Source organism: Bombina bombina, chromosome 8 (assembly GCF_027579735.1).
Source record: "Bombina bombina isolate aBomBom1 chromosome 8, aBomBom1.pri, whole genome shotgun sequence".
Lineage (NCBI taxonomy): Eukaryota > Metazoa > Chordata > Amphibia > Anura > Bombinatoridae > Bombina > Bombina bombina.
In genome coordinates, this window is record NC_069506.1 from 25,279,724 (window position 1) to 25,305,021 (window position 25,298).

A 25,298-nucleotide genomic window follows, 5' to 3' on the forward strand; every position below is an offset into this window, starting at 1 on the left:
GACTAAGAAACATCAACATAAACGCCCCTATGGATATCTTTTATCTCTTCCAATACCTGAGAGACCTTGGGCGGACATCGCCATGGACTTTATTGTTGATCTGCCATCTCCTGCTAACTTCAACACTATCATGGTGGTTGTTGATCTTTTTTCTAAGATGGCCCATTTTATACCGCATAGAGGTCTACCCACAGCTTTCGAAACAGCTAACCTCTTCATAGATCATGTGGTCAAATTACATGGTTTACCGAATTCCATCACTACAGACAGAGGTTCACAGTTCACCTCTAGATTTTGGAATCATCTCTGTCAATCCCTCAACATCTCCAGAAAATTAAGCACAGCTTTTCATCCACAAACCAATGGACAGACTGAGAGAACAAATCAAGCCCTGGAGCAGTATCTCCGTTGTTATTGTTCCTTAGAACAGGACAACTGGCATTCACTCCTTTCTACTGCAGAATTTGCCCATAACAACATGCTCAATTCTTCAACTAAAATGTCTCCATTCTTTCTTAACTATGGGTTTCATCCTTCCTATGATATTCAGTATTCCAAAAACTCTCCTATACCTGTTGTCAATGATAAAATCAACACCTTGGTTAAAGGTTTCACCAGTGTAAAACAATTATTACATGATGCTCAGATTGCTCAAAAACGTTATGATCTACGACGTTCTAAACATCCTGAATACAAGGTGGGTGATAAAGTTTGGTTGAGCACAAAAAATGTAAGATTATAAGTTCCTTCCAAGAAACTTGCTTCACTCTACTTGGGTCCTTATGAAATTAAGAAGGTTGTAAATATTAATGCAGTCACGCTCCTATTACCTCCTTCCATGAGAATACATCCGACATTTCACGTTTCACTCCTTAAACCTTATGGTTCTGTTCGGGCTTCTCAAACTCATGTGTCGGATGAGGTAGAGTATGAGATTGATGCTATTCAGGATTCTCGATACTATCGGAACCGCCTTCAATATTTGATCAGTTGGAAGGGTTATGGTCCTGAAGAAGACTCTTGGGAGCCCGCTACGAATATCATGGCTCCTCGTTTAGTTTCTTTGTTCCATCGGAGAAATCCTCATCGTCCTGGTCCTTGATCCGCTGAGCGGCTCCTTGAGGGGGGTGTCCTGTCAGGGATTTCATTATTACATGTCTGCCCCTTTAATTCTGACTTCTCTTCCCCTATTTAAGGCCCCTCCTCTCTATGCTCTTTGCTTGGTAATTTGATTTTGTTGCTACAAGTAACCGCTGCCTAATCATACCCAGCCACTTCCTCAGTCTATGGGGATTTCTTGCTTGCCACTTGGAAACTAGCTGACAACCTTAAACCCACGTACCTTGATACAGGACCAACTGATATTGCCGCTGCAATACTATAGGAACCTAGGAATCAGCTCACTGTTTCCCCCTCTGCAACACCGGGTGTGTGTGACGTCACACCCGGCATCTCAGCGTCTCCTCAGCGCGTGTACCGCGCTGTGTCTCTCTCCTGCAAAGGGTAACGCTCTCATACAGCTCTGAATCTACCTGCTTCCAAACCTACAAGGAATTGGTCTGTATATTCTCTTACCTTTTTAGGATATTGCCATATCTCTCTTGTATGCATACTAACTACCGCTACTGATACTGTGACTGTTGCTACCCTCATACTGCAAGATAAACTAACTGCCTTCATATAAGCTTTCTTAATCTGGACTGTTGTTTGCAATATAACGCTTATTGTGTCTAGCTATACTAACCTTTGAGACTGTTTAACATACTTGCAAACTTGTGCTTGTTACAACATTACCGTCCATTACATACCAGTATTTGATATTTTGCCATCCTATCTGCTGCATTCTAAGAAGGATATCTAATCTCAAGTCAGACCAAAAGTTTTATTGGAAGCTTCATGTTACTTAATATTCTGGAATACTTTGATTTCTGAAGTGCCATATTCCTCAAGTGCTCCTTATCCTCTCTAACCTGCCATTCAGTATTTATGTCAAGTGGGGATTTAACTCTGGGCTTAATTACACTTCTGCATGCACCCATTACCTGCCTGTCTAACAAGCTTGTATCTCGCAAACTACTTTGCATAAGTGTCTGTTTATTCTTACTTATTTTCCACTTTCTATCTTGTGATATTGATATCCTATTTATCAATTGATGATAATTCTATCTTATGATTCTCCTGATATACATCTATCTTGTTCTCTGGTTGCGTGACAGCTCCGAATTCACTCTGTACCCTGCAGTAGTGACCCTCAGTTCAATGAGCATAACCGGATTCCTGTAAGTTAAATCTGTGTGAATCAAAGGTTTGGTGTGAGGCTGAGTGGTCCTACTATAGCGGATACTAGGTACCAGAACTTTCTCACTATCTCTTCTATAAGAACACACGTAGCATCACAAGAACAGAGTAACCAACTCTGGCTTTCTGTACCATGGGCCGCAATGTGTTAGGAAGTTGTGAGGTAGTCCTTGCTTTGTTTCTTAACTGCTTAAAAGCCACCACACTACTCTACTAAAGAGATTGACGTGGACTCAGCTAAACCCAAATCCTTGCTGTCATGAGATGCAGGACACAGCATAGAAGGTACGCTATTTTATTGAAGAGCATAAAAGTATACAGCTTGCACAACACATCTAACTCAGTAAGTGCGACAGACAAGAACGACCCTAAACCCCGCCCCCATCTGGTGACGTCACCTCCCACACTCCTCACAGTACCCAAAAATGGAATTAATTTCTTCAGACACCAAACTTCACCTTCTCCATTAACAGAGACAAAGAGAATGACTAGGGATTATGTGTAGGGGGGTGACACAACAGCTTTGCTGCGGTGCTCTTTGCTTCCTCCTGCTGGCCAGGAGTGATATTCCCACTAGTAATTGAATGTCGTGGACTCTCCATATCTTAGGAAAGAAAGTGGAGGCTGAAGTGCCAGGGTCACCTCAGCCTCTAATATTACTTGGAAGCCTTGTTTTAGGACTGTTTGTTTATGGATTGTATGGATTTTTCACAAGTCATCAGTTTTTAATATATCATTAACTTTTTGATGTAATTTGTATCTATTTTGTTTTTATTTCTGCATTCTGTCTTATAGTCATTAATTTAGTTGCATTTTGTAGCGCGTCAGTATTTTTTCTCTCTTTTTAGAGAGTATCTATATTCTGTGCTAGTTAGTACACAGGGTTATAGGGATTCCATATTTTATATACTGTTTTAGTAACTTTTACTACAGTGCAGATATCACACCCCTTTCTGCATATGTGGGGTAGAACAAAATAAGTTGGCAGTCAATAAAATGACAAGCAAAAAAACTTCTTGAAAAGGAATTTACAAATGTTGCATTTACATGTTTATTTTCACAACAGATACAAATAGCAACTTTTAAACTTTTTTTTTTACATTTTACTCTTTTTTTTTTATACATAATGCAAACCGATATTTAATCTGTGACCTATTTCAGTTTATTCTTTTTTTTAAATGTCTTCCTAGAGCAACAAGACATCATCCCATCCCCTATAATTTCATTTAATGAGATAGCTAGGTTCTAAATACACGTGGCTTGTATTTCATATAGAAAAAAAAATGTTAATAAGTATATTAGCATATTTACACATTATTAACATGCTGAGGGGTAAGTTCAGTCTGCAGAACCCATACAAGAACAGGTTAGAAGCCAGGGGAAGGGGACAGCCAACTCAGCCTAAGAACAAAAAATAAACAAAAATAATAAAACATACAACTGTTAAAATAACAATATAGTTAAGGCTTAAAAAGTGTATAAAAAATAACAGTTACAGTTCTTGAGGAGGTCTCCTGTGCTCCTGTTTGTTCTGTGCATTGATGCACTGGTTTCAGTTATGTACAACCAAAGCTGGCCTAGTGTGAGAGAATTCGTGCAGGGGAAGGGGCAGCACTCGATCATTGTGGAAAAAGCTGGATATTCACCTTTATAAAATGCAAACCTGTCAAAATGTGCAGATTCTCACCAATCACACTCCTGCAATGAGGGGGGGCTTATTTGAGTGTTGCATTCAAAACCACTAGCACGTGACTTACATTACCAAGAGGCAATACATGTATCTTGACACACACACATATACGATTGTCCACTGACGTATAACACTGCTCAGTGGGTTTGTTGATTTTACCTTTGGATATATTTTCTGTTTGGTCATTGTTATATTTTGATAACTTGTTTGTCTTTCGAAACAGAACGTGCTTTAACTTTAACACCCACGAAAAAAACAAATTTACAACAGATTTATTAACAGATGTCTAAAGTATTTTCAATTATCAAATTTTGAGAGATATAGGCACATTAATCTTGCCATTTTCCATATATTCATCAAGGCAAGTGTAAGACGGCTCCGACCAATAGCAAATCAGAATCTCAACCATTGATATGAGTTTAAGATAGCAGCAGTCAATGATGTTAATGTTTTTAATCTGAACCAATCACAACGTTTTTTTTTATTATTATTTAAAACTAACCTCTGATTGATAATTTATATATATATATATATATATATATATATATATATATATATATATGAGAATTTTTTAATTATCTGAAATTTTAAACTAAAAAGTTGTTGTTACAATGACAAAGTGTAGTGACCGAGACAAATATTTATTTGAAAGACTGAGTAATGCAAGGAGTTTATTCATTTATAACTGAATGTGAACACTGTGGGTGTAACTACAGAAGTAAAATATTATAGAAGCAACTAAAATATCTTCATCTTTTGTGCCATATATTAGATTTAAATGTGTCTTTACAGAAAAACATGGATATTAAATGATTTTCCCCCTGCAACATTTCTGTTAAAGGGACATTATCATACTATAAATGCTGTAGATAATAAACATTAGAAATTAAGAACTACATTGTGAAGGCTCATCATTAAAAAAATGTTTTATAAACATTTAAAAGCAGTTACTTCAGCCCTTGAAAAAACAGTAATGCTTATATCATCTCCTTTGTTGTGGTCAAATAGGACTAAATAAAAAACAAATAATCTCCTGTACGGATACTGTGAAGTATGCAAAACTTACATCATAAGAAAAAAGGGGACATTATATATATAATTGTTTGGAAGAGCTCAACAAATGTGGCTCACTTTACCAACAATATATACTATGCCTGTTAAATCTCTCCCTAACTCTCTACTTGCCAAAGGTTTTTACTCCAAATGTGATATAAATTCCTTACTATTTTTTCACTAACATAAAGCTAACAGTCTTTCTCTTCCATTTACATGACATATACTAAAATGGTCAGTCTGCACTAACAATATATAAAAATAGCCATAAAGATGGGCCAACATGATAGATGAGATGACAAAAGGTGTGATGGTACACCTGCAACATGGGGTGAAGTTGCCTGAAGGAAAGCAAATAAAATGGGATGTAGACAGATGATGCTATACCCAGGAGATGCCATGAAGAATAATACAGAATATGGGATGTAGGAATCTGCTGTTAAACTCACACGACTATAGAGACATAATATTATGCCAGGAAACCCTCAAACTAAATAGAAAAGGTATGGTACAAACATGAAATCGGATTAGATGGCCTTCTGAAATCTACTGCTAAATCCTAAGAGAATATATGCAGAATAAAGAAGCACCACAAAATATGAAGAGGACACTACATGCATCATCTTGAAAGAAGAGATGGCTAGGTATGCTACATCATCTGCATGAGATTACATGCACAACTAAGCAACATTACAAGATAAAGTGCAGACACCACATGGGCTACGTAAACAAGGTGAAGTGCATAGGTCTGCGGCTCCACAAAAAAAGAAAACAAAATTAAAACAAAGATAAAATCAGTAACCTCCCAATATGAGTAGCAAGTACATGGATAGATAGATCAGAAACTCCAGTAGATGTGATACTGAAACAACATGCATAACCCAACAAGATGAGATAGAAAATGTTACTATAATTGCAAAAGTTTAAATGATCAACAACGCAGGGTACACTGTAAATTGCCACCGTAGAGTAGAAATTAATGCTTTGCACGGTGCTTTGGACTTCTGATATATCCAGACTGGGGTTGAGCACAGGAAAACTGTGTAAACATAATGCCTATAACAGTGTAGAAAACTGATACAGGAACAGGTTCTTCACTACATCAGCAGCTTTGTGATATATCTTCTAATAATGCAACAGTTTTGGACATATCATACAACCACAGTTGACAAGACTTACAAATTTTATTAATTAATATTTAATTTAAACTCAATACTCCTGTGATGTGTTGCTCATAAAAGCTTTCATCTAAATTGCTCAAAAGGTCTGAAAATCGAACCTTGTATCATACCGCCATCAAATTTCTTGGTTAATAATGGTTAATAATAGTGTCACTTACTGTAATCCACAGTCACCACTCACAGAATCCATTCTTAACCAACAAGAGCACAAAAGGACAACCAAAAGAGAAGGTGCCTTCTAAAAGAGCAAAACACATTAAAATAATCTAACAACATACAAAATAACCCAGAAGATGCTTCCAAAAACGTCAAACATACATATAGCAAGAACGGATAGTACAAATATGAGGTAAATACAAAAAGTGCACACATCTAACCCAGAAATCAGACGTAGCACAGCCTGCATCAAATCATGGTGACCAATAAACAGATATCATATGAAACATAAGCCACCAGTAAGCATTTACAACAAATGTTACAGTATCTTTGCAAAACTATACAAACACACCAATTACCTTGACTTAGGGGCATGATACACTTTCAGTTGTATCTGTCAGCTATAGGCCAGGAGAGATACACTTGATTAACTTTACTGGTACAGTAAAGGAACCTCTAAAAGGCATATGTTCTGATGAGTTTCTTTTATAGGGATCCATAGATGACCAACAAAGAAACTGGAAATAATTGATTCCATAGGGGAATTCTCTGCTTTAGTAATACGCCCAATGACTTTGCATTCGGATGTTTACTGTAAACAATCAGAACATGACCATTTTAGGCCAAACATTTGTATCCCAGCTTTTCAATTGAAGTTTTATAAATAGTCCCTTGATTGTATCACACAAATGTCAACAAAAAGATACAATGCAAATTTATATATCAATTTTCTCAATAAAATCGAGTTATCAGCAAGACTTCAAAGATACCGCCTCAAAATGTGTGAGAATATCATACCATATACTGAAATTGTGTATTCCTTTTCATTTATAGTTGTATTTATATGCTGCTTTGTATGAAGAAAAAACAAAAAAAAAAACTTTTGCACCTGAAAAACAAATAAAGTATTTTAAATAATTATTTCATCATAAAATTACAGCAAAATTGATATAAAGTGAATTAGTCTTAAAAGGATTTTTGATGCAAATTCATTAAAACACTTTGAATTACTTTGTTTTTAAAACAAACAATTTTACTATGGGATATCTTAACCTCCTATATAGTAAAACAGAAATACAGCTCAGTTGTGCTAATTACTTCACACTGTAAGTCTGAAAAACCTGGTACATCATCAATAAGCTGTTCGAGACACACAATGAAAGAGATTAATTCCCCTGGGAATTAAACCTAAAGCTTAAAAATAAACAATATAAAATGCTAGAAGAAAATATCATGATCTGGCAATTTTGAGTATGTGCAATGCATAAAAAAACATTAAACTTTTATGCCAGCAGAGACCGTACAGTCTAGTGAAATTTAGTAATATCTGAGTAAACAAATCTAAAATGTAATGTAAATTATCAAGCAAAGCCTGTAATTAAGGCAAATTCAGAGTACAAAGCAGTCATAGTTTTCTAAGTGCTTTAATTATTTTACCCTCAACTACTGTCCTGGCCCTGGGTGCTTTGTGGGATCAATAAACTACCGTGACTTTCTTTAAAAACCTTACAAATTAATACTGCAGATGTTCTAAACAAGTATCTCTCATACTTATATGTAATTAAATCTATTGACAGGATTTAAACAAGACCACTTAAAATCACCTGTCAAGATGGAGGTACATTCTAAAAAGTGCCTTAGATGCAATTTTGGTTAAAAGCAATTTGAGATCTATTCTTAGCTTAGAACGGCACGATTAAGGGCACTGTACCATTTAGAGTCTAGTTAGATATAATCTTACCCGGCTCACCAACATAAAAGCCAGCTTGCCTCTTTCCCTTATAAAACTTTAACATGTCCCCCCCCCCATTAATAAGAGATTTAAGAACCTTTAGAAGGAGAACACTAAATACTGATGTGATGGGGATGGCTGGCAGACACAATATAATCTAAGTAGAACTGATTTCCCATAAAATAACAGTAAGCAACATAAGCATCTAAACTATTTAACACGTTTCTAAATGACTTCACCTAATGCAGCCAACTTATTTTCAACAAAAAAATGTGCTTTTAATTCTGGCTTCTGCAGTGAATCCTCTGGCAGCTAACAGATTGGTAGAACATCCCCAATGTGACACTCATCCTGGTTATGTCCAAAGGGAAATTATAGTCAAAATTAAACGTTCACTTTTCAGATAGAGCATGCAGGTTTTTAAAAAAAACTTTCCATTTTACTTCCATTTACAGTTTTTGCTTAGTTCTCTTGGTATTCTATGTAAAATAATAATCCTAGGTAAACTCAGGAGCGTGCACGTGTCCTTAGCCTTCTGGCTATGTTATACATAGTTGCAAAGCTACTGCCATAGAGTGTCTGTAGCATTCTATGACAGCAGTATTGCAACAATATGTATACCAATGTTATACATAGTTGCAAACATTGTTGCCAGATAGCTAAAGACACATGCACACTCCTGAACTCACCAACTACTCTAACTTTGATAACAGAAGTAAATTGGAAAGTTTTTTTTAAAAATCTTATGCCCTATTCCAGTCCATTTAAATAAAATTTTGACTTCACTGTCCCTATAAATAACTATAACAGTCAAAGAACGGCAAGTGGTTTCTGAATGTATAACATTTTGAGAAAACAAGAAGCCACTATGGAGTGCAAGATCTGAGTATAATTATTAAACAAAGGCCAGAACTCACCAAATTCACTTCCATTATCCAATGTGCTTGTTCTCTTGGCACCCTTTGTTAAAGGGCAAACGTAGGTACACTAATAAGAGCTCAAGAGCGTGCACGTCTATAGCAGTCTATACAACTATGTATTGGTCAGAAAATAGCTGTGAAGTAAGAACAGCGCAGGAGAACCGAGATTTTTCTTTATACAACTATGTATAACATTGCTGTAAACAATGTAGCCAGCACCACTGCCAGATGACTTGACGTGCATGCTACTGAGCTCACCTAAGAATACTCTTTAACAAAAGATAACAAAAGAACTAAGCAAAATTGATCATATAATTAAATTGGAAAGTTGGGTAAAATATCATGCTCTATCCAATCAATTTAAGTTTACTTTTTACTTTACTGTCCCTTTAAAATTAGTCATTTGGTATTCAGTTTGCCTTGCAGTTTCCATATGTTTGGCTATGCTGATTCTAAAGTGGCTTTTCAATTACAGTAACAATGACATTTCAAACTAACTTTTACTTTGTTTTGTCATGCAGTAAAAGAGAGATTTTTTTTCCTGGTAACAAGAATGTTCCAAAATCTTGTTCTGGTCTTCATTTTTTAATTTATATTTCATAAACATTTTGTAAACTATTATCTTATATCAAATTATTAATGTTTGTATTGTATTAATCTGTTTCTGCAGGTGAATGAGCCATATTTGGCATCACTATAAAGGTCTGCATACTCAGTTTGTGACAAGAGCAAACCCAATTCAGTTGAGAATTTGTTTTGAGACATTCTAAATGAAAACCTGTCCTCACACCTCCCTAACAGGCCACATTTTGTGGATATCTGAACCAGAGCACAAGTGAAACAATCAGCTGATTAGTAAACATGGTTATTTTACCTGCTCTCATCCAAGGTAACCCTGAAAACCTGGCCTGTTGGGGAGGCTTGAAAACCAGTGCTTTAAGATGACCAATTTGTGCATATATGATTTTATAATATGATAATATTTAATATTTTAAACATTTGTCTTAGTTACTGAGTGCTGCTAATTACACCACTGGAACCTTCTTAACAGAAGTTGTTCACTCGCTTTGTCTAGACACCAATATAGTTTAACATCAGCACATATCAAAGCAAGGCTAAAATAGTGAGCACTCTTGGTCAGTGTGTGCATTCAACAGTCTATGGAATTATAGTAATGCTATGCAAGTCAGTCATTTAAAAATGTGAAGCTGTGATTAAATCATTTTGTACAATTAACACATTCAGCTTAAAAAAGCAAAACTCTAGGCCTACACAGCTCCTGCTTTAAGTGCTTTTAATGTGATGCAAACACTGTATTGCCTGGGTATGTATAGAAGGCTGTGCCTCCTCCTGTTCTATTTGCCTTTCCCCCTCAACAGATGAAAATGCAGTAAAACCAGTGCAACTAGTCCATTCATTTGGTCTGTCTTCAACACAGCCACTAAAGAAAAAAAGAACTGTATCCACCTCACATAAACCTTAACCTCTCCCCCTGCAGACTCCAAGAAAGTCAGATCTTCCTGCTCACAATTAATCTCTATAGCTTATTAACTATAATGAGCGGACACAGATTTGTGGGGATCATATCAGAGGGACACTAGTTTTTTATCTTGATTCCTATTCATAGAAAATTGAAATTAACTCACTCTGTTGATACATTTGGGACTGAATTTGGTATGATCAGAAAGACAATCCAGTTACAGGTGTTAACATGGACAGGTGAGTTCTATGCCCCAATGTATAATGAGAACAAGTTTTTGTTTCTATTTTTTTGTTAATTTCCCCGATTAGCAGCACCAATTCTTGGCCAATAAATATTTTTTTTTATTATTGTTTTCTAGTATGTAAAAAATGGAGGATAAAAATTTTTAGGGAAAAATAAACAGATATAAAATGTGTGAGATCCAAAGTGCTAGGCTGGGGACTCCGCACGCCACCAAATGGCGATTGCCAAAACTATGCAAATCACTGATGGATCATTCCCAGATGTGGCTAGGCTTAGAGAGTCATAGCCTTGTGTGATCTGAAACTGCAGCCAGAAACCACCACGACTATATGAAGGCAACCAATCTGATTACTCCACATAGCATCCAATATGAAGCAGGAGGTCACTCGATGAAAAGATGTCTCTAACATAAGGAGGATTCAATCCAGAAACAAAATGCGTGCGAATGTCTGGATATTATCTGTAAGGTGTGGTTATCTGGTTTTTATCAAAGAGTGATCTGCAGTCTACAAATAACCATTGCCCTCCCAAGTTGCATCCATGGCAGGATAACTAGTCTATTGCCAAAGGGTTCAGCAATGTGTGTAAGTGTGCCCTGGCACTGCCTTTTGGGCCTTTTTTTCCAAGTCACTTGTTTAAACGCCAGGATACTGGGACACTGTTGACTGGGGAGCTCAGGCTACTTGTGAAACTGGCACCCCCTCCTGTGTTGACCGTTTCTCCTACTACCCAAAATACAGTGTGAAAGGATGACACAGAAGGGGAGAGTGTCCAGTGCTCTTTGTTTTTATTTTAGATGAGGGAGATTCGGACTGGAATCCCTGGAGACTCGGTCCTCTGAGGGGAATGATGGTTGACAAGGTGCTCAACTACCGTATGCTTGGACATGTGCTTCATCAGATATGTCTCCTGGAAAATAAACAGATCAAACAATGAGAAAAGCATGAAAACATTAAAATCAAACATGCATCATATAGTGCTAAACGGATCTTACTTCAGAATTTATTAAATTATTACAGCAAAAAAACTACATTTATCCATACCTGATAAATTTATTTATTTCTTGACACGGTGAGTCCACGGATCATCAGTAATTACTATTGGGAATATCACTCCTGGCCAGCAGAAGGAGGCAAAGAGCACCACAGCAAAGCTGTTAAGTATCACCTCCCTTCCCTCAAACCCCAGTCATTCGACCGAAGGAAAAGGAGAGAAAGGAAGTAACACAAGGTGCAGAGGTTTATAAAAACAAAAAGACTGTCTGAACAAACAGGGCGGGCCGTGAACTCACCGTGTCAAGAAATAAATCAGGTAAGCATAAATTTTGTTTTCTAATGACACGGTGAGTCCATGGATCATCAGTAATTACTATTGGGAATCAATACCCAAGCTAGAGGACACAGATGATAATGGAGGGACAAGACAGGGAACCTAAACAGAAGGCTCCACTGCTTGAAGAACCTTTCTCCCAAAAGAATCCTCAGCCGAGGCAAAAGTATCAAATTTATAGAATTTTGAAAAAGTGTGTAGAGAGGACCAAGTTGCAGCCTTGCAAATCTGTTCCAAAGGAGCCTCATTTTTGAAGGCCCAGGAAGAAGAAACAGCCCTTGTGGAATGAGCCGTGACTCTCTCAGGGGTCCAGCAGTTTCATAGGCCAAACGGATTATACTCCTCAGCCACAGAGAAAGAGATGTAGCCATAGCTTTCTGACCCTTGCGTTTCCCAGGGAAAACGACAAACAAGGAAGAGGACTGGTGAAATTCCTTAGTCGCCTGCAAATAGTACTTCAACGCACGTACCACATCTAGGTTGTGCAACAAACGCTCCTTATAAGAAGATGAGTTAGGACACAGAGAAGGATCAACGATTTCTTGGTTAATATTCCTATCCGAAACCACTTTGGGAAGGAAACCTAACTCAGTACGTAGAACCACCTTATCGGAATAAAATATAAGGTAAGTGGATTCACACTGCAACGCCGAGAGTTCAGAGACTCTTCGAGCAGAAGAAATTACAACAAGAAACACAACTTTCCAAGATAACATCTTAATATCTAAGGAATGCATAGGCTCTAACAGAGCCTGCTGAAGAACTCTAAAAACAAAGTTAAGATTCCAGGGAGGAGTAGCATGCTTGAACACAGGCCTGATTCTAGCCAAGGCCCGACAGAAGGAATGGACATCTGGCACATCTGCCAAACGTTTGTGCAACAATATAGATAATGCAGAAATTTGACCCTTCAAGGTACTTGCTGATAATCCCTTCTCCAGACCCTCCTGGATAAAAGACAAAATCCTATGAATCCTGACTCTACTCAAAGAGAACCCTTTTGACTCACATCAGAACAGATACTTGTGCCATATCTTATGGCAAATCTTTCTAGTCAATGGCTTACGAGCCTGGATCAAGGTCTCAATGACCGCCTCCGAAAAACCACGCTTAGATAAAATTAAGCCTTCAATCTCCAAGCAGTCAGCTTCAGAGAAACGAGATTTGGATGAAAAAAGGGCCCTTGAAGTAAAAGGTCCTTCCTCAGTGGAAGTGAAGACATCTCCACTAGATCTGCATACCAGATCCTGTGAGGCCACGCCGGCGCAATGAGGATCACAGACGCCCTCTCCTGTTTGATTCGTGCAATGACCCATGGAAGGAGAGCAAACAGAGGAAATAGGTATGCTAGACTGAAATTCCAAGGAACCGCCAGAGCATCTATCAGTACAGCCTGAGGATCCCTTGACCTCGACTCGTACCTCGGCAGCTTGCATTCTGTCGAGATGCCATGAGATCCAGCTCCAGCTGTCAGACTGGAAAACACCTCCGGGTGAAGTTCCCACTCCCCCGGGTGAAAAGTCTGTTTGCTCATAAAATCCGCGCCCTAATTGTCCACTCCTGGAATGTGGATCGCAGATAGACAGCAGCTGTGGGTCTCCGCACACTGAATAATTTTGGTTACCTCTGCCATGGCCAAGGAACTCCGAGTTTCTCCCTGATGGTTGACGTAAGCCACTGACGTTATGTTGTCCGACTGAAATCTGATAAACCGGACTGAAGCTAACTGAGGCCAGGCCAGTAGAGCATTGAAGATTGTCCTCAACTCTAGGATGTTTATGGGAAGAACTGACTCCACCGAGTCCATAGGCCCTGAACCTTCAACGAGCTCCAGACTGCTCCCCATCCCAGCAGGCTGGCATCCGTGGTCACAATCACCCAGGTAGGTCTGCAGAAGCAGGTTCCCCTGGGATAGATGTTCCTGAGACAACCACCACGGAATAGAGTCCCAAGTCGCCTGGTCCAGTTCTAACCGTGGAGACAAATCTGCATAATTCCTGTTCCATTGCCTGAGCATGCATAGTTGCAAAGTTCTGAGATGGAACAGAGCAAACGGAATGATGTCCGTAGCAGCCACCATCAGACCAATTACCTCCATACATTGGGCCACTGACGGCAGGGGAGAGGACTGAAGGGAAAGACAAGAGTCTAAGATCTATGTTTTTATGACCTCCGTTAGAAATATTTTCATTGAATCTATTATGGTTCCCAAGAACACTACCCTTGTAGCTGGAATCAAGGAACTCTTTACCAAATTCACCTTCATCCGTGAGAACGCAGAAAAGATAACAAGATCTCCGTGTGGGAGTTTGCTTGTTGAAATGACGGCGCCTGAACGAGAATGTCGTCCAGGTAAAGAACCACTGCAATGCCCCACAACCGAAGGACCGCCAACAGCGCTCCCAGAACCTTTGAGAAAATTCTGGGAGCTGTGGCAAGGCTGAATGGAAGAGCCACAAACTGAAAGTGTTTGTCTAGAAACACGAACCTCAGAAACTTGTTATGATCCCTGTGGATGGGAATATGCAGGTACGCATCCTTTAAATCAACATGAACTGGCCCTCTTGAACCAAGGGAAGAATGGAACGAATAGTTTCCATCTTGAAGGACGGTACTCTGAGGAACTTGTTTAGACTTTTGAGGTCTACAATTGGTCTGAAAGTTCCCTCTTTTTTGGGAACCACAAACAGACCCTGTTCCTGCATTGGCACAGAAACTATTGCTCCCAGGTCGGAAAGATCCCGGACACAACATAAGAACACCTCTCTTTTTACCTGGTCTACAGATAATCTTGAGAGGAGGAACCTGCCCCCTGGTAGGAAAAGTCTTGAACTCTACTTTGTATCCCTGGGACACGATGTCCACCGCCCAGGGATCCGGAACCCAGGCTTGAGCGAAGTGAGAAAGGCTGCCCCCAACAAGATCCACTCCCGGATCGGGGGCAGACCCTTCATGCTGACTTTGAATAGTTAACTGGCTTCTTAGATTGCTTCCCCTTGTTCCAAGGCTGATTGGAATTCCAGGAAGACTTGTACTGTTCCTGCTTGGAAGAGGGAGTGGAAGGCTTACCTTTAAAGTTTCGAAAGGAAGGAAAATTACTCGACGTCCTTTCTATTTATTTCTCTTATATATTTCCCTTTCCTCCCGTATTATCTGAAATGATTTCGGCCAAGCCCGGCCCAAACAAGGTCTTACCCTTGTAAGGAATCGCCAAAAGCTTAGACTTAGATGACACACCCGCAGACCAGGATTTCAACCTTAAGGCTCTGCAGAACAGAACAGCAAAGCTAGAAATTTTTGCTCAAAACTTAATGACTTGTAGGGAAGCATCCATGATAAAGGAATTGGCCAACTTAAGAGCCTTGATCCTGTCCTGGATCTCTTCAAGAGGAGTATCTCTCTGAATAGAATCAGGCAATGCATCAAACCAATAAGCCGCTGCGCTGGTGACAGTAACAATACACACCCCGTAGGTTGCCGTTGTAACCCCTGGTGTACATACATCTTTTTAAGTAACCCCTCCAACTTTTTATCCATAAGATCCTTTAACTAAGAGAACCACTATTCCCATAGAGGATAGCTGTTCTTTAAAGTGGAAATTGCCCCTTCCACCTTAGGGACCGTCTGCCAAGACTCCTTGTCAAAGTATTTGTTTAGCTTACTAGACTTTTTAGGATTGACTACAACAGTCGTGTCAGAGTCGCCCAAGGTAGCCAAAACCTTCTTAAGTAACAAACGGAGGTGTTCTAACTTAAACCTGAAGGACACAACTTCAGCATCAGAAGAAGGAATTACACTAAGTCTGAGATTTCACCCTCAGATGCTACCAAAGTATCTTCCTCCTCCGACTTCTGGGAGGGAACATTCGGAATATCCACGACTGTGTCAGAAACCTTACTCATTGATTCTTTACATTTCCTCTTGCGCATTCCCTGCAGCATGGGAAAAGCAGACAGCGCATCAGTTACCTCAGAGGATGTCTTGCAGGGCACTGCATGTGTAGACGATAATATTTGGGACGCCTGAGGAGAAAGCTGCGTCATATCTTGAACAGGAGACCCCTGAACAGCATCAGCCTTAGCTAATGATGGCTCAGATTCAAAACGTCTATCCCTGTAATGCAATGTTCTTTCAATACATGGGGGGGAAAAAGGGATTGGTGGTTCCCCATTGGAATCAAAACACAAGCTACATGTAACGTTTTGCAGGGCCTCTTGGTCCATCTTTACCCAATAACCAAACAAAATAAATAAAACTGCTTTTATTTAACTTTGAAAAATATCAACAAAAAAACGTTTCTGTCACTTAAAATTTTAAAATAAAACTTTATTTTTTGTCTTATCTACTGCAAAGCAGCAGCTCACTATAACCCTCAGGCAGCCTCTTCACTTCAGCACTCTTTGCTGAGGTGCCTACCTGACCTGCTGGTAACCAAAATCAAAGCCTTTAATGATCCAGACTCAACCCAGAGCTGCTAAAAACGGCTACGAGGCGAACGCTAGCAGGGTCACAACAATTGCATCCACTCCGGAACTTACAGGAAGCGAACCGGAAAGGTGCGCAACACTAACTTGACGCCTCAGAAAAGCCCGCCTTTACTATTTATGGGCGTATCTTGACAGAAACTGTCCAGCCGCCATTAACTGCAATGTAGTGCTGCTGACAGAGTTAGTAAAAAAAAAACCCACTAAAGATTCTCCACCAAGTCCGGATCCAAACCGTAATAAAAGTTATAACTGAGCATCTTCAAAAGATTTTCGTTCCCAGTGCCTGCATAAACTGCCTACTTTAATCCTATTAACCCTAAATAGGATTGCTAGTACTTAACGTCCCAAACAGACTTCACTGTTGAGGTGCCATATTCTCTCTTACCCAAGAAAATAAAATTAGGCACTTACCTAAATGTCTATCTGCCCGGCAGCAGGGCAGCTCACTTGGTATGAGAGGGCATCCTCCCCCACATGGGCTTGTGGGAATTTAGGAAAGACTGAATAATCCTAATCAGGCTTTCAGGATAGGGCAGCAACAACTGTTTGGGAGGTGCAGTGAGGATTATACCCCACAAGTTCCCAATTGCTTAAAAGCCACCACTGCGCTACTGAAAAGACTGACGTGGGCTACGGCTAAATCCCAGGAGAGATCAGAACAAACCTGCTCTGCTTTATAATAATAAAATCTTGATTGAAGAATCTTCTTTCAGACACCTAAACTTTACCACCTCCTTGCATTAACGTAGGCAAAGAGAATGACTGGGGTTTGAGGGAAGGGAGGTGATACTTTGGTGCTCTTTGCCGCCTCCTGCTGGCCAGGAGTGATATTCCCAATAGTAATTACTGATGATCCGTGGACTCACCTTGTCATTAGAAAGAATGAACTGCAAAAGTTTTACCTTTATAGAAATAACAATATTTAAAACTAACATACATACACAATCACAACAAAACTAGGAAGATACTCACAGAAGTATACGCTCTCCCGCACATGCTGCAGCAGTACGCCTTGGCATGTTTGACGGCATGGGCAGAGAGGTGGATCTGCAATGATGCAGAGTCAGTGTATGCTCTGTAGCAGTTGGGACACTTGTATGGTTTATCCTTGTTGTGCTGTCGCTGGTGAGACTGTATGAATCAGAATGCAAAAACAAAAACTTATAAAAAGCACACCCAGCAACAATCTTCTTGCTCACAGCACATTCCATAAACACACAGGGAAGTGGACAATACTGTGGATTGAATACACGACCTATATACTATTCCTATGTAATTATAATTTAAAATCTGCTATGAATGATCTATGAAATTAGGGATATTACTATAATAAAGCAGTCAAAATATTAAATACAACATCTTTAACTTTTGTGCAAAATTTAAGTGATGGTAAAGTTTGTGTTTGCAAATCCTATTACTGTGTAATATGCTCATTAATCACATAAGGTACAATTGCATGCTCGATCCCGGCTCAGTCAGGTATGCTGAAACAAGTAAACATTGAATCTCGTGATTCAATGTTTACTTGGCATACGTCACGGAGATCCTCACGCGTGCTATTTGATATCCCTTTCAGCAGCGTGCAGAGGCTCAATGACGGAACAGTTGGGACAGCAATACACGTCACTTCAGTGCTATAATAAAAAATATGGGGGCGGAGTTAAACTGCACGATACGAGGAACAAAGCATAAGCCAAAATAATATAAAGAAAGATGACAGAACATAAAAATAAGTTGTCGTTTAGCTATTGGAGGTATTAAGATTATATTACTACTATTATACTACACTTGTGTTTACCATCACTTTAAGCAGTTATTAAGGTAATTTTTTTTTTTTATTAAATTAACCCATATAACACAAGTACAGTACAATATTTAAAGGTAAATATAAAATAAATGGTGCAAGCAGCATGTCTGCCAGTCAGTCTATTCTCCAACCATGTATGGAACAACGCCACCTCACATATAAAGGCAATAATACAAAGACCGGGGACACAAGGTGGGTATTAAATAATAACATTGCTGATTTTAAGCAGATTTAATTCCCACACCCTTTTCAGTGGACTACAATTTTTAGGGTTCCATTGAATGCAAATTTAAAGGGACACTCAACCCAAATTTTTTTCTTTCATGAATCAGATAGGGCATGCAATTCTAAGCAACTTTCTAATTTACTCTTATCAATTTTTCTTCATTCTCTTGCTATCTTTATTTAAAAAGCAGGAATGGGATGCATAGGAGCCGCCCCATTTTTTGTTGACAACCTGGGTTATGCTTGCTTATTGGTGGGTAAATGCAAGCCTCCAATAAGCAAGCGCTATCCATGGTGCTTACCCTAAAATGGTCTGGCTGCTAAGATTTACATTCTTGCTTTTAAAATAAAGATTGCAAGAGAATAAAGAAAAATTGATTATAGGAGTAAATTAGAAAGTTGCTTAAAATTGCATGCTCGATCTGAATCATGAAAGAAAACAATTGGGCTCAGTGTCCCTTTAAGTATATAATGAAAGCTGCAATGCTAGCCACTAACCTGGAGATTTGAGAGCTGTGTGAACGCTTTTTCACATGCGGGCTGTGGGCACTTGTAGGGTCGGTCACCAGTATGAATTCTTGAAGACAAAATCAGTAACAGAAATTGAAAAAAAAATGCATTTCATACAAGTATATCCCAAACTAAAACTGCTGCTAGTCATATAAAGAGAGTCATACAGAGAATGGAAAACAAGCCTGTGCCCTATCTTGATAAAAAAAATACAACAATATGAAACATTCACTTTAGGCAAAAACATTCACTTCAGAGATGCTTGAAAGTGAAATAGTGCAAAATTTGACGGTACATGGAGATTATTATCAGTAGACTTGGACAAAGTTGGATTAGACAAAAAGAGGTAACAGCATCAGTCACCCGGAAACAGCAGAAAACATTTAGATAAGAATATTTTGCAAAATTATGTAAAACGGGTCAAGAAGCCGATTTACTCAATGGCTTCAGTGAAGCCTCATAGCCCACAGTCCCCACGGCAAGAACACAATATATAGCTGCAGGATTTCCCAGCTCACTGATAGGTCAAGGTAATGGCGGAACAAAACAGCAATTTTGTGGAAGCATGTCAGAGCTGTATTTAAGGGCTCTAACCACATCAAATGTGCACAGAACTTAATATTCAGTGTCAAGATGAAGAAAAAAGTAAGAAAGGGCAATGTCAGAATTTAAAGAGAAAATAACAATGAAATAGCAAGTATGGATGGAAAAAACAGTGAATATCCCCATCTGGGAGCATGAGATGATTACTAGATTCAGCTAGGCCAAAACGTGGTACAGAAGAATAATTTATTGGCAATTCTGCTTACATTCATGGAGAACCTTGGAAAAGGGCAGCATCACTACTGAGAATGCAATGCCAGCAGGAAGGATGGAGGAAAAGTACAAGAATCCACAAAGGCTACATGTGATTCTTTTTTCTTTGTGTCCAGCAATGACAACATTCTTTAAAAAAATTGTAAAAAAAAGTGCTGTGAAAGATACAGTGGCCCTGCATCCCAGTTGTCCACTCTTTGAATATTGATTGCTGAAATGGCCAGAACTATCAGAGACAGAATGATCATAAGAGGGCTGTAGGTGCCCCTGGCGAGTCATATCGGTCTCTGCCATGGCTGAAATGTGAGGGGTCTGTCAATAGGTCAGTGCATTTGCCTTCAGACAGAGGTCTAAAGTTCCCCAGGGAATGCTACGTTTATGATGTATACTAATGGGGTTCTGTCTTGGCAACAAAGATACATAGAGAGTAGAGATTAACTTGACTTTCTGGAGGTTATGCAGTATCTGAACCACATGAACAACTTCCATAACTCCTAGACACCATTAGGACGTTCCATGCCGACCTAAAAGCGATGATCTTTAAAGTGATTGTAAATCCTAGCGTTTGTGAAAAGCTAGGATTTACCATTGGAACAAATAAAGGGGACTTTCGGTCATGAAGTATAAAATACTACACGGTGAAAGCTCCTTTATTTGTTGGAAGCATTCAACGCACTGAGGTGCTCAGGCAGCCCTCTTACTACCTCGACCTTCTACCTCTTAGCCAATAGCCTTCTGGGCTATCCAGCTTGGCGCCAGTTGGAACGCACGGCTATTTGCGAAGAGGTGGAAACGTCACCTCACAGCAAACAGCGTTCTGCCGTGGGCTGCCTGAGCAGCTCAGTGTTGTGAACGCTTCCAACAAATAAAGGAGATTTCATCATGAAGTATTTTATACTTCATGACTGAAAGTCCCCTTTATTTGTTCCAATTGTAAATCCTAGCTTTTCACAATGCTAGACTTTACAATCACTTTAAAAGGGACATAAAACCCCCCAAAAATTAATTCATGATTCAGATATAACATAAAATTTAAAAAAAAAAACTCCCAAATGTACTTGTATAATTTTCTTCATTTTCATCACTACATGACAGAAGTTTTGCAATGTCATACATTAGCAAGAGCACTAGATGGCAACACTATGTCATGAGTGCTCCAGGCATGTGCACGCTATCTATCTAGATATCCTTTCACCAAAGAATGACACAAGAACAAAGTAAATTGGAAACTTTTTTAAAATTTTTTATTCACTATCTGAGTCATAGAAGAAAAATGTTGGGTTTCATGTCAGCTATGTTGTAGCCATTTTGTGCAAAAATGTTTATATGTGCATGCCGTTTTTTTTTTTTTTCTGTTCCTTTAAGAATGTTGAGCAGCGTTGCTCACAAAATCAGTATCAGAGAAACATATTCGATGTCAATCCAGATTGCTACAAAGGCTGTGGCATACCAAATAATTCTTTATGATGCTGAAGATCGCCCTCTAGTGTGTGAGGGACTGCAAGCCACATCATAAATTATTACCTGCATAAATTGTAACATAGGGGGAAAACTCTTGCAGAATAATAGAAGAGCCTTGCCTGCCTCTACAAGGACATATACCCACATGGGGAGAAAGCTCCAGTGAAGTATACTTGTGCAGATTTTAACCAAGGAGGATATACAGCTAAGCTCAGTGTCATAGGTTTATAAATGAATATCAGCATAAGCCTTGCAGTTTGGTGAAGAATCATGCAGGGGTGAACAGTAATTTTAAACACCAGATTCTTGGAGTGCACATAAATAGAACTAGAGAGGTCAGAGATATATTACCAATCTGTGTAGATTGATAGCAGTGCAGTCATTGTATCTGTGTTATTGATACAGAAACTTAAAAAAATGGAAGGAAATAGATATGGAGTATTTGATAAGCTTGTACATCTTCACTTCATTACTGTATTTAATGTCTAGGTTTTGTGGGCTAGACTCGAGGACAATTTGCTATTCATAGCTTTAAAAGTTTGTTGAAGTTTTCATATCGGTTATACTTGATAAAGAGAGATGCAGTTGGGGGATGAACAAAACAAAAAGAAAGACAGAGGAAGTGCGGAAGAGGAAGGCTTCCAGATGAAAATGTTTTATTTGAAGTTTCTGTGTTTCTCCAAGTACTCAAGAATCACCCACTGGTATGAATCATCATGTGCTGTCATGAATGCTAAGGAGGTAACAAGAAAATTAAAACTAAGGTTAGAGAACACAGAATATGAGGCATTGACAACTATTCAGTGGAAACTATACAACATATTAATATAGTTACTTAAAGTGAAAGTCAAGCCTAGGATTGACTATTGAAACAAATAAAGAGGGCTTTCATTGATGAAGTAGAAGATACTTTATGTAGAAAGCTCCTTTATTTGTTTCAACCGATCGCTGTTCTTAGCGGCTACAGCAGTCCACGGCTAAAAAGAATTCTGCTAAGAGGTGACGTTTTCACCTCTTAGCCAATAGCCGTGCGGTAATTCTGTCTCCCATGGGAGCCAAGCCGGATTTACCACACGGTTATTGGCTAAGAGGTGAAAATGTCACCTCTTAGCAAAAAAATTTTTAGCCGTGGGCTGCTGTAGCAGCTAAGAACGGCTATCGGTTGAAACAAAGTCGGTTTTTACATGAAGTAGCTTATACTTCATGAATGAAAGCCCCCTTTATTTGTTTATATCGTCAATCCTAGCGTTTGTACAACTATAGGATTGACTTTCACTTTAATGCTCTAAGTGCTTATACCATTTCTGTATCTATTTTAATAGGTCAAGTGGACAAAACAATCCCGCACGGCATTCTATTGGTGAAAATGATGAATGACATTGTAGTTCTAAAAATATTAAGCTTCTCTATAAGATGTATTGTACTTAATTTGACTGATTTTCTGTAATTTACCACTCCTCTCAGAGAATGAAGTGCACATATCATTCTTAAAAGGACAATCTACTCAAAAAAATGTACTGCTTAAAAAGATAGATAATCCCTTTTTTACCCATTCCCCAGTTTTGTACAGCCAACATGGTTTTATTAAAGGGACACTGAACCCAATTGTTTTCTTTCGCGATTCAGAAAGAGCAGCAATTTTAAGAAACTTTCTAATTTACTATTATCATCACATTTTCTTTATTCTCTTGGTATCTTTATTTGAATTGCAAGAATATAAGTTTATATGCCGGCCCATTTTTGGTGAATAACCTGGGATGTCCTTGCTGATTGGTGGATAAATTCATCCACCAATAAAAAAGTGTTCTCCAGAGTTCTGAACCAAGAAAAAAAGCTTAGATGCCTTCTTTTTCAAATAAAGATAGCATAAGAACGAAGAAAACATTATTATAGGAGTAAATTAGAAAGTTGCAAAAAATTGCATGCTCTATCTGAATCATGAAAGAAAAAATTTGGGTTCAGTGTCCCTTAAATAACATAATTTATGCTTACCTGATAAATTTATTTCTCTTGTAGTGTAGTCAGTCCACGGGTCATCCAATACTTATGGGATTATATCTCTTCCCCAACAGGAAGTTGCAAGAGGATCACCCAAGCAGAGCTGCTATATAGCTCCTCCCCTCACATGTCATATCCAGTCATTCGACCGAAACAAGACGAGAAAGGAGAAACCATAGGGTGCAGTGGTGACTGGAGTTAAATTAAAAAAATTTGAACTGCCTTAAAAGACAGGGCGGGCCGTGGACTGACTACACTACAAGAGAAATAAATTTATCAGGTAAGCATAAATTATGTTTTCTCTTGTTAAGTGTAGTCAGTCCACGGGTCATCCATTACTTATGGGATACCAATACCAAAGCTAAAGTACACGGATGAAGGGAGGGACAAGGCAGGAACTTTAAATGGAGGGAACCACTGCCTGAAGTACCTTTCTCCCAAAAATAGCCTCCGAAGAAGCAAAAGTGTCAAATTTGTAAAACTTTGAAAAAGTGTGAAGTGAAGACCAAGTCGCAGCCTTGCAAATCTGTTCAACAGAAGCCTCATTTTTAAAGGCCCAGGTGGAAGCCACAGCTCTAGTAGAATGAGCTGTAATTCTTTCAGGAGGCTGCTGTCCAGCAGTCTCATAGGCTTAACGTATTATGCTACGAAGCCAAAAAGAGAGAGAGGTAGCCGAAGCCTTTTGACCTCTCCTCTGTCCAGAGTAAACGACAAACAGGGAAGAAGTTTGACGAAAATCTTTAGTTGCCTGCAAATAGAACTTCAGGGCACGGACTACGTCCAGATTATGCAAAAGTCGTTCCTTCTTTGAAGAAGGGTTAGGACACAATGATGGAACAACAATCTCTTGATTGATATTCCTGTTAGAAACTACCTTAGGTAAGAACCCAGGTTTAGTACGCAGAACTACCTTGTCTGAATGAAAAATCAGATAAGGAGAATCACAATGTAAGGCAGATAACTCAGAGACTCTTTGAGCCGAGGAAATAGCCATCAAAAACAGAACTTTCCAAGATAACAGCTTAATATGAATGGAATGAAGGGGTTCAAATGCCTTGCAGGACGTTAAGAACTAAGTTTAAGCTCCACGGCGGAGCAACAGTCTTAAACACAAGCTTAATCCTAGCCAAAGCCTGACAAAAAGCCTGAACGTCTGGAATTTCTGCCAGACGCTTGTGTAGAAGAATAGACAGAGCAGAAATCTGTCCTTTTAACGAACTAGCGGATAAGCCCTTTTCTAAACCCTCTTGTAGAAAAGACAATATCCTAGGAATCCTAACCTTACTCCATGAGTAACTCTTGGATTCGCACCAATACAAATATTTACGCCAGATCTTATGGTAAATTCTTCTGGTAACAGGTTTCCTAGCCTGTATTAGGGTATCAATAACCGACTCCGAGAAGCCACGCTTTGATAGAATCAAGCGTTCAATCTCCATGCAGTCAGCCTCAGAGAAATTAGATTTGGATGGTTGAAAGGACCCTGAATTAGAAGGTCCTGCCTCAGAGGCAGAGACCAAGGTGGACAGGACGACATGTCCACTAGGTCTGCATACCAGGTCCTGCGTGGCCACGCAGGCGCTATCAGAATCACTGATGCTCTCTCCTGTTTGATCTTGGCAATCAGTCGAGGCAGCAGCGGAAACGGTGGAAACACATAAGCCATCTTGAAAACCCAAGGGGCTGCTAGAGCATCTATCAGCGCTGCTCCCGGGTCCCTGGACCTGGATCCGTAATGAGGAAGCTTGGCGTTCTGGCGAGATGCCATGAGATCCAGATCTGGTTTGCCCCAACGATAAATCAGTTAAGCGAAGACCTCCTGATGAAGTTCCCACTCCCCCGGATGAAAAGTCTGGCGACTTAGAAAATCCGCCTCCCAGTTCTCCACGCCTGGGATGTAGATTGCTGA

General features: G+C 39.2%; 1 protein-coding gene across 3 annotated transcripts in view; it reads right to left on the reverse strand.

Annotated features, from left to right (window-relative positions):
- Positions 1–3,325: 3,325 nt before the first annotated feature.
- ZNF362 (zinc finger protein 362) overlaps positions 3,326–25,298 on the reverse strand; it is a 127,994-nt gene continuing 106,021 nt past the window's right edge. For all 3 annotated transcript variants that reach the window (XM_053690197.1, XM_053690196.1, XM_053690195.1), the window contains 3 exons: positions 19,103–19,181; positions 17,545–17,703; positions 3,326–11,665 (listed from right to left, as the gene is read on the reverse strand). In XM_053690197.1, the coding sequence (XP_053546172.1) occupies positions 11,549–11,665; positions 17,545–17,703; positions 19,103–19,181 (355 nt within the window). In that variant the 3' untranslated portion in view covers positions 3,326–11,548. The remainder of the gene's footprint in view (positions 11,666–17,544; positions 17,704–19,102; positions 19,182–25,298) is intronic.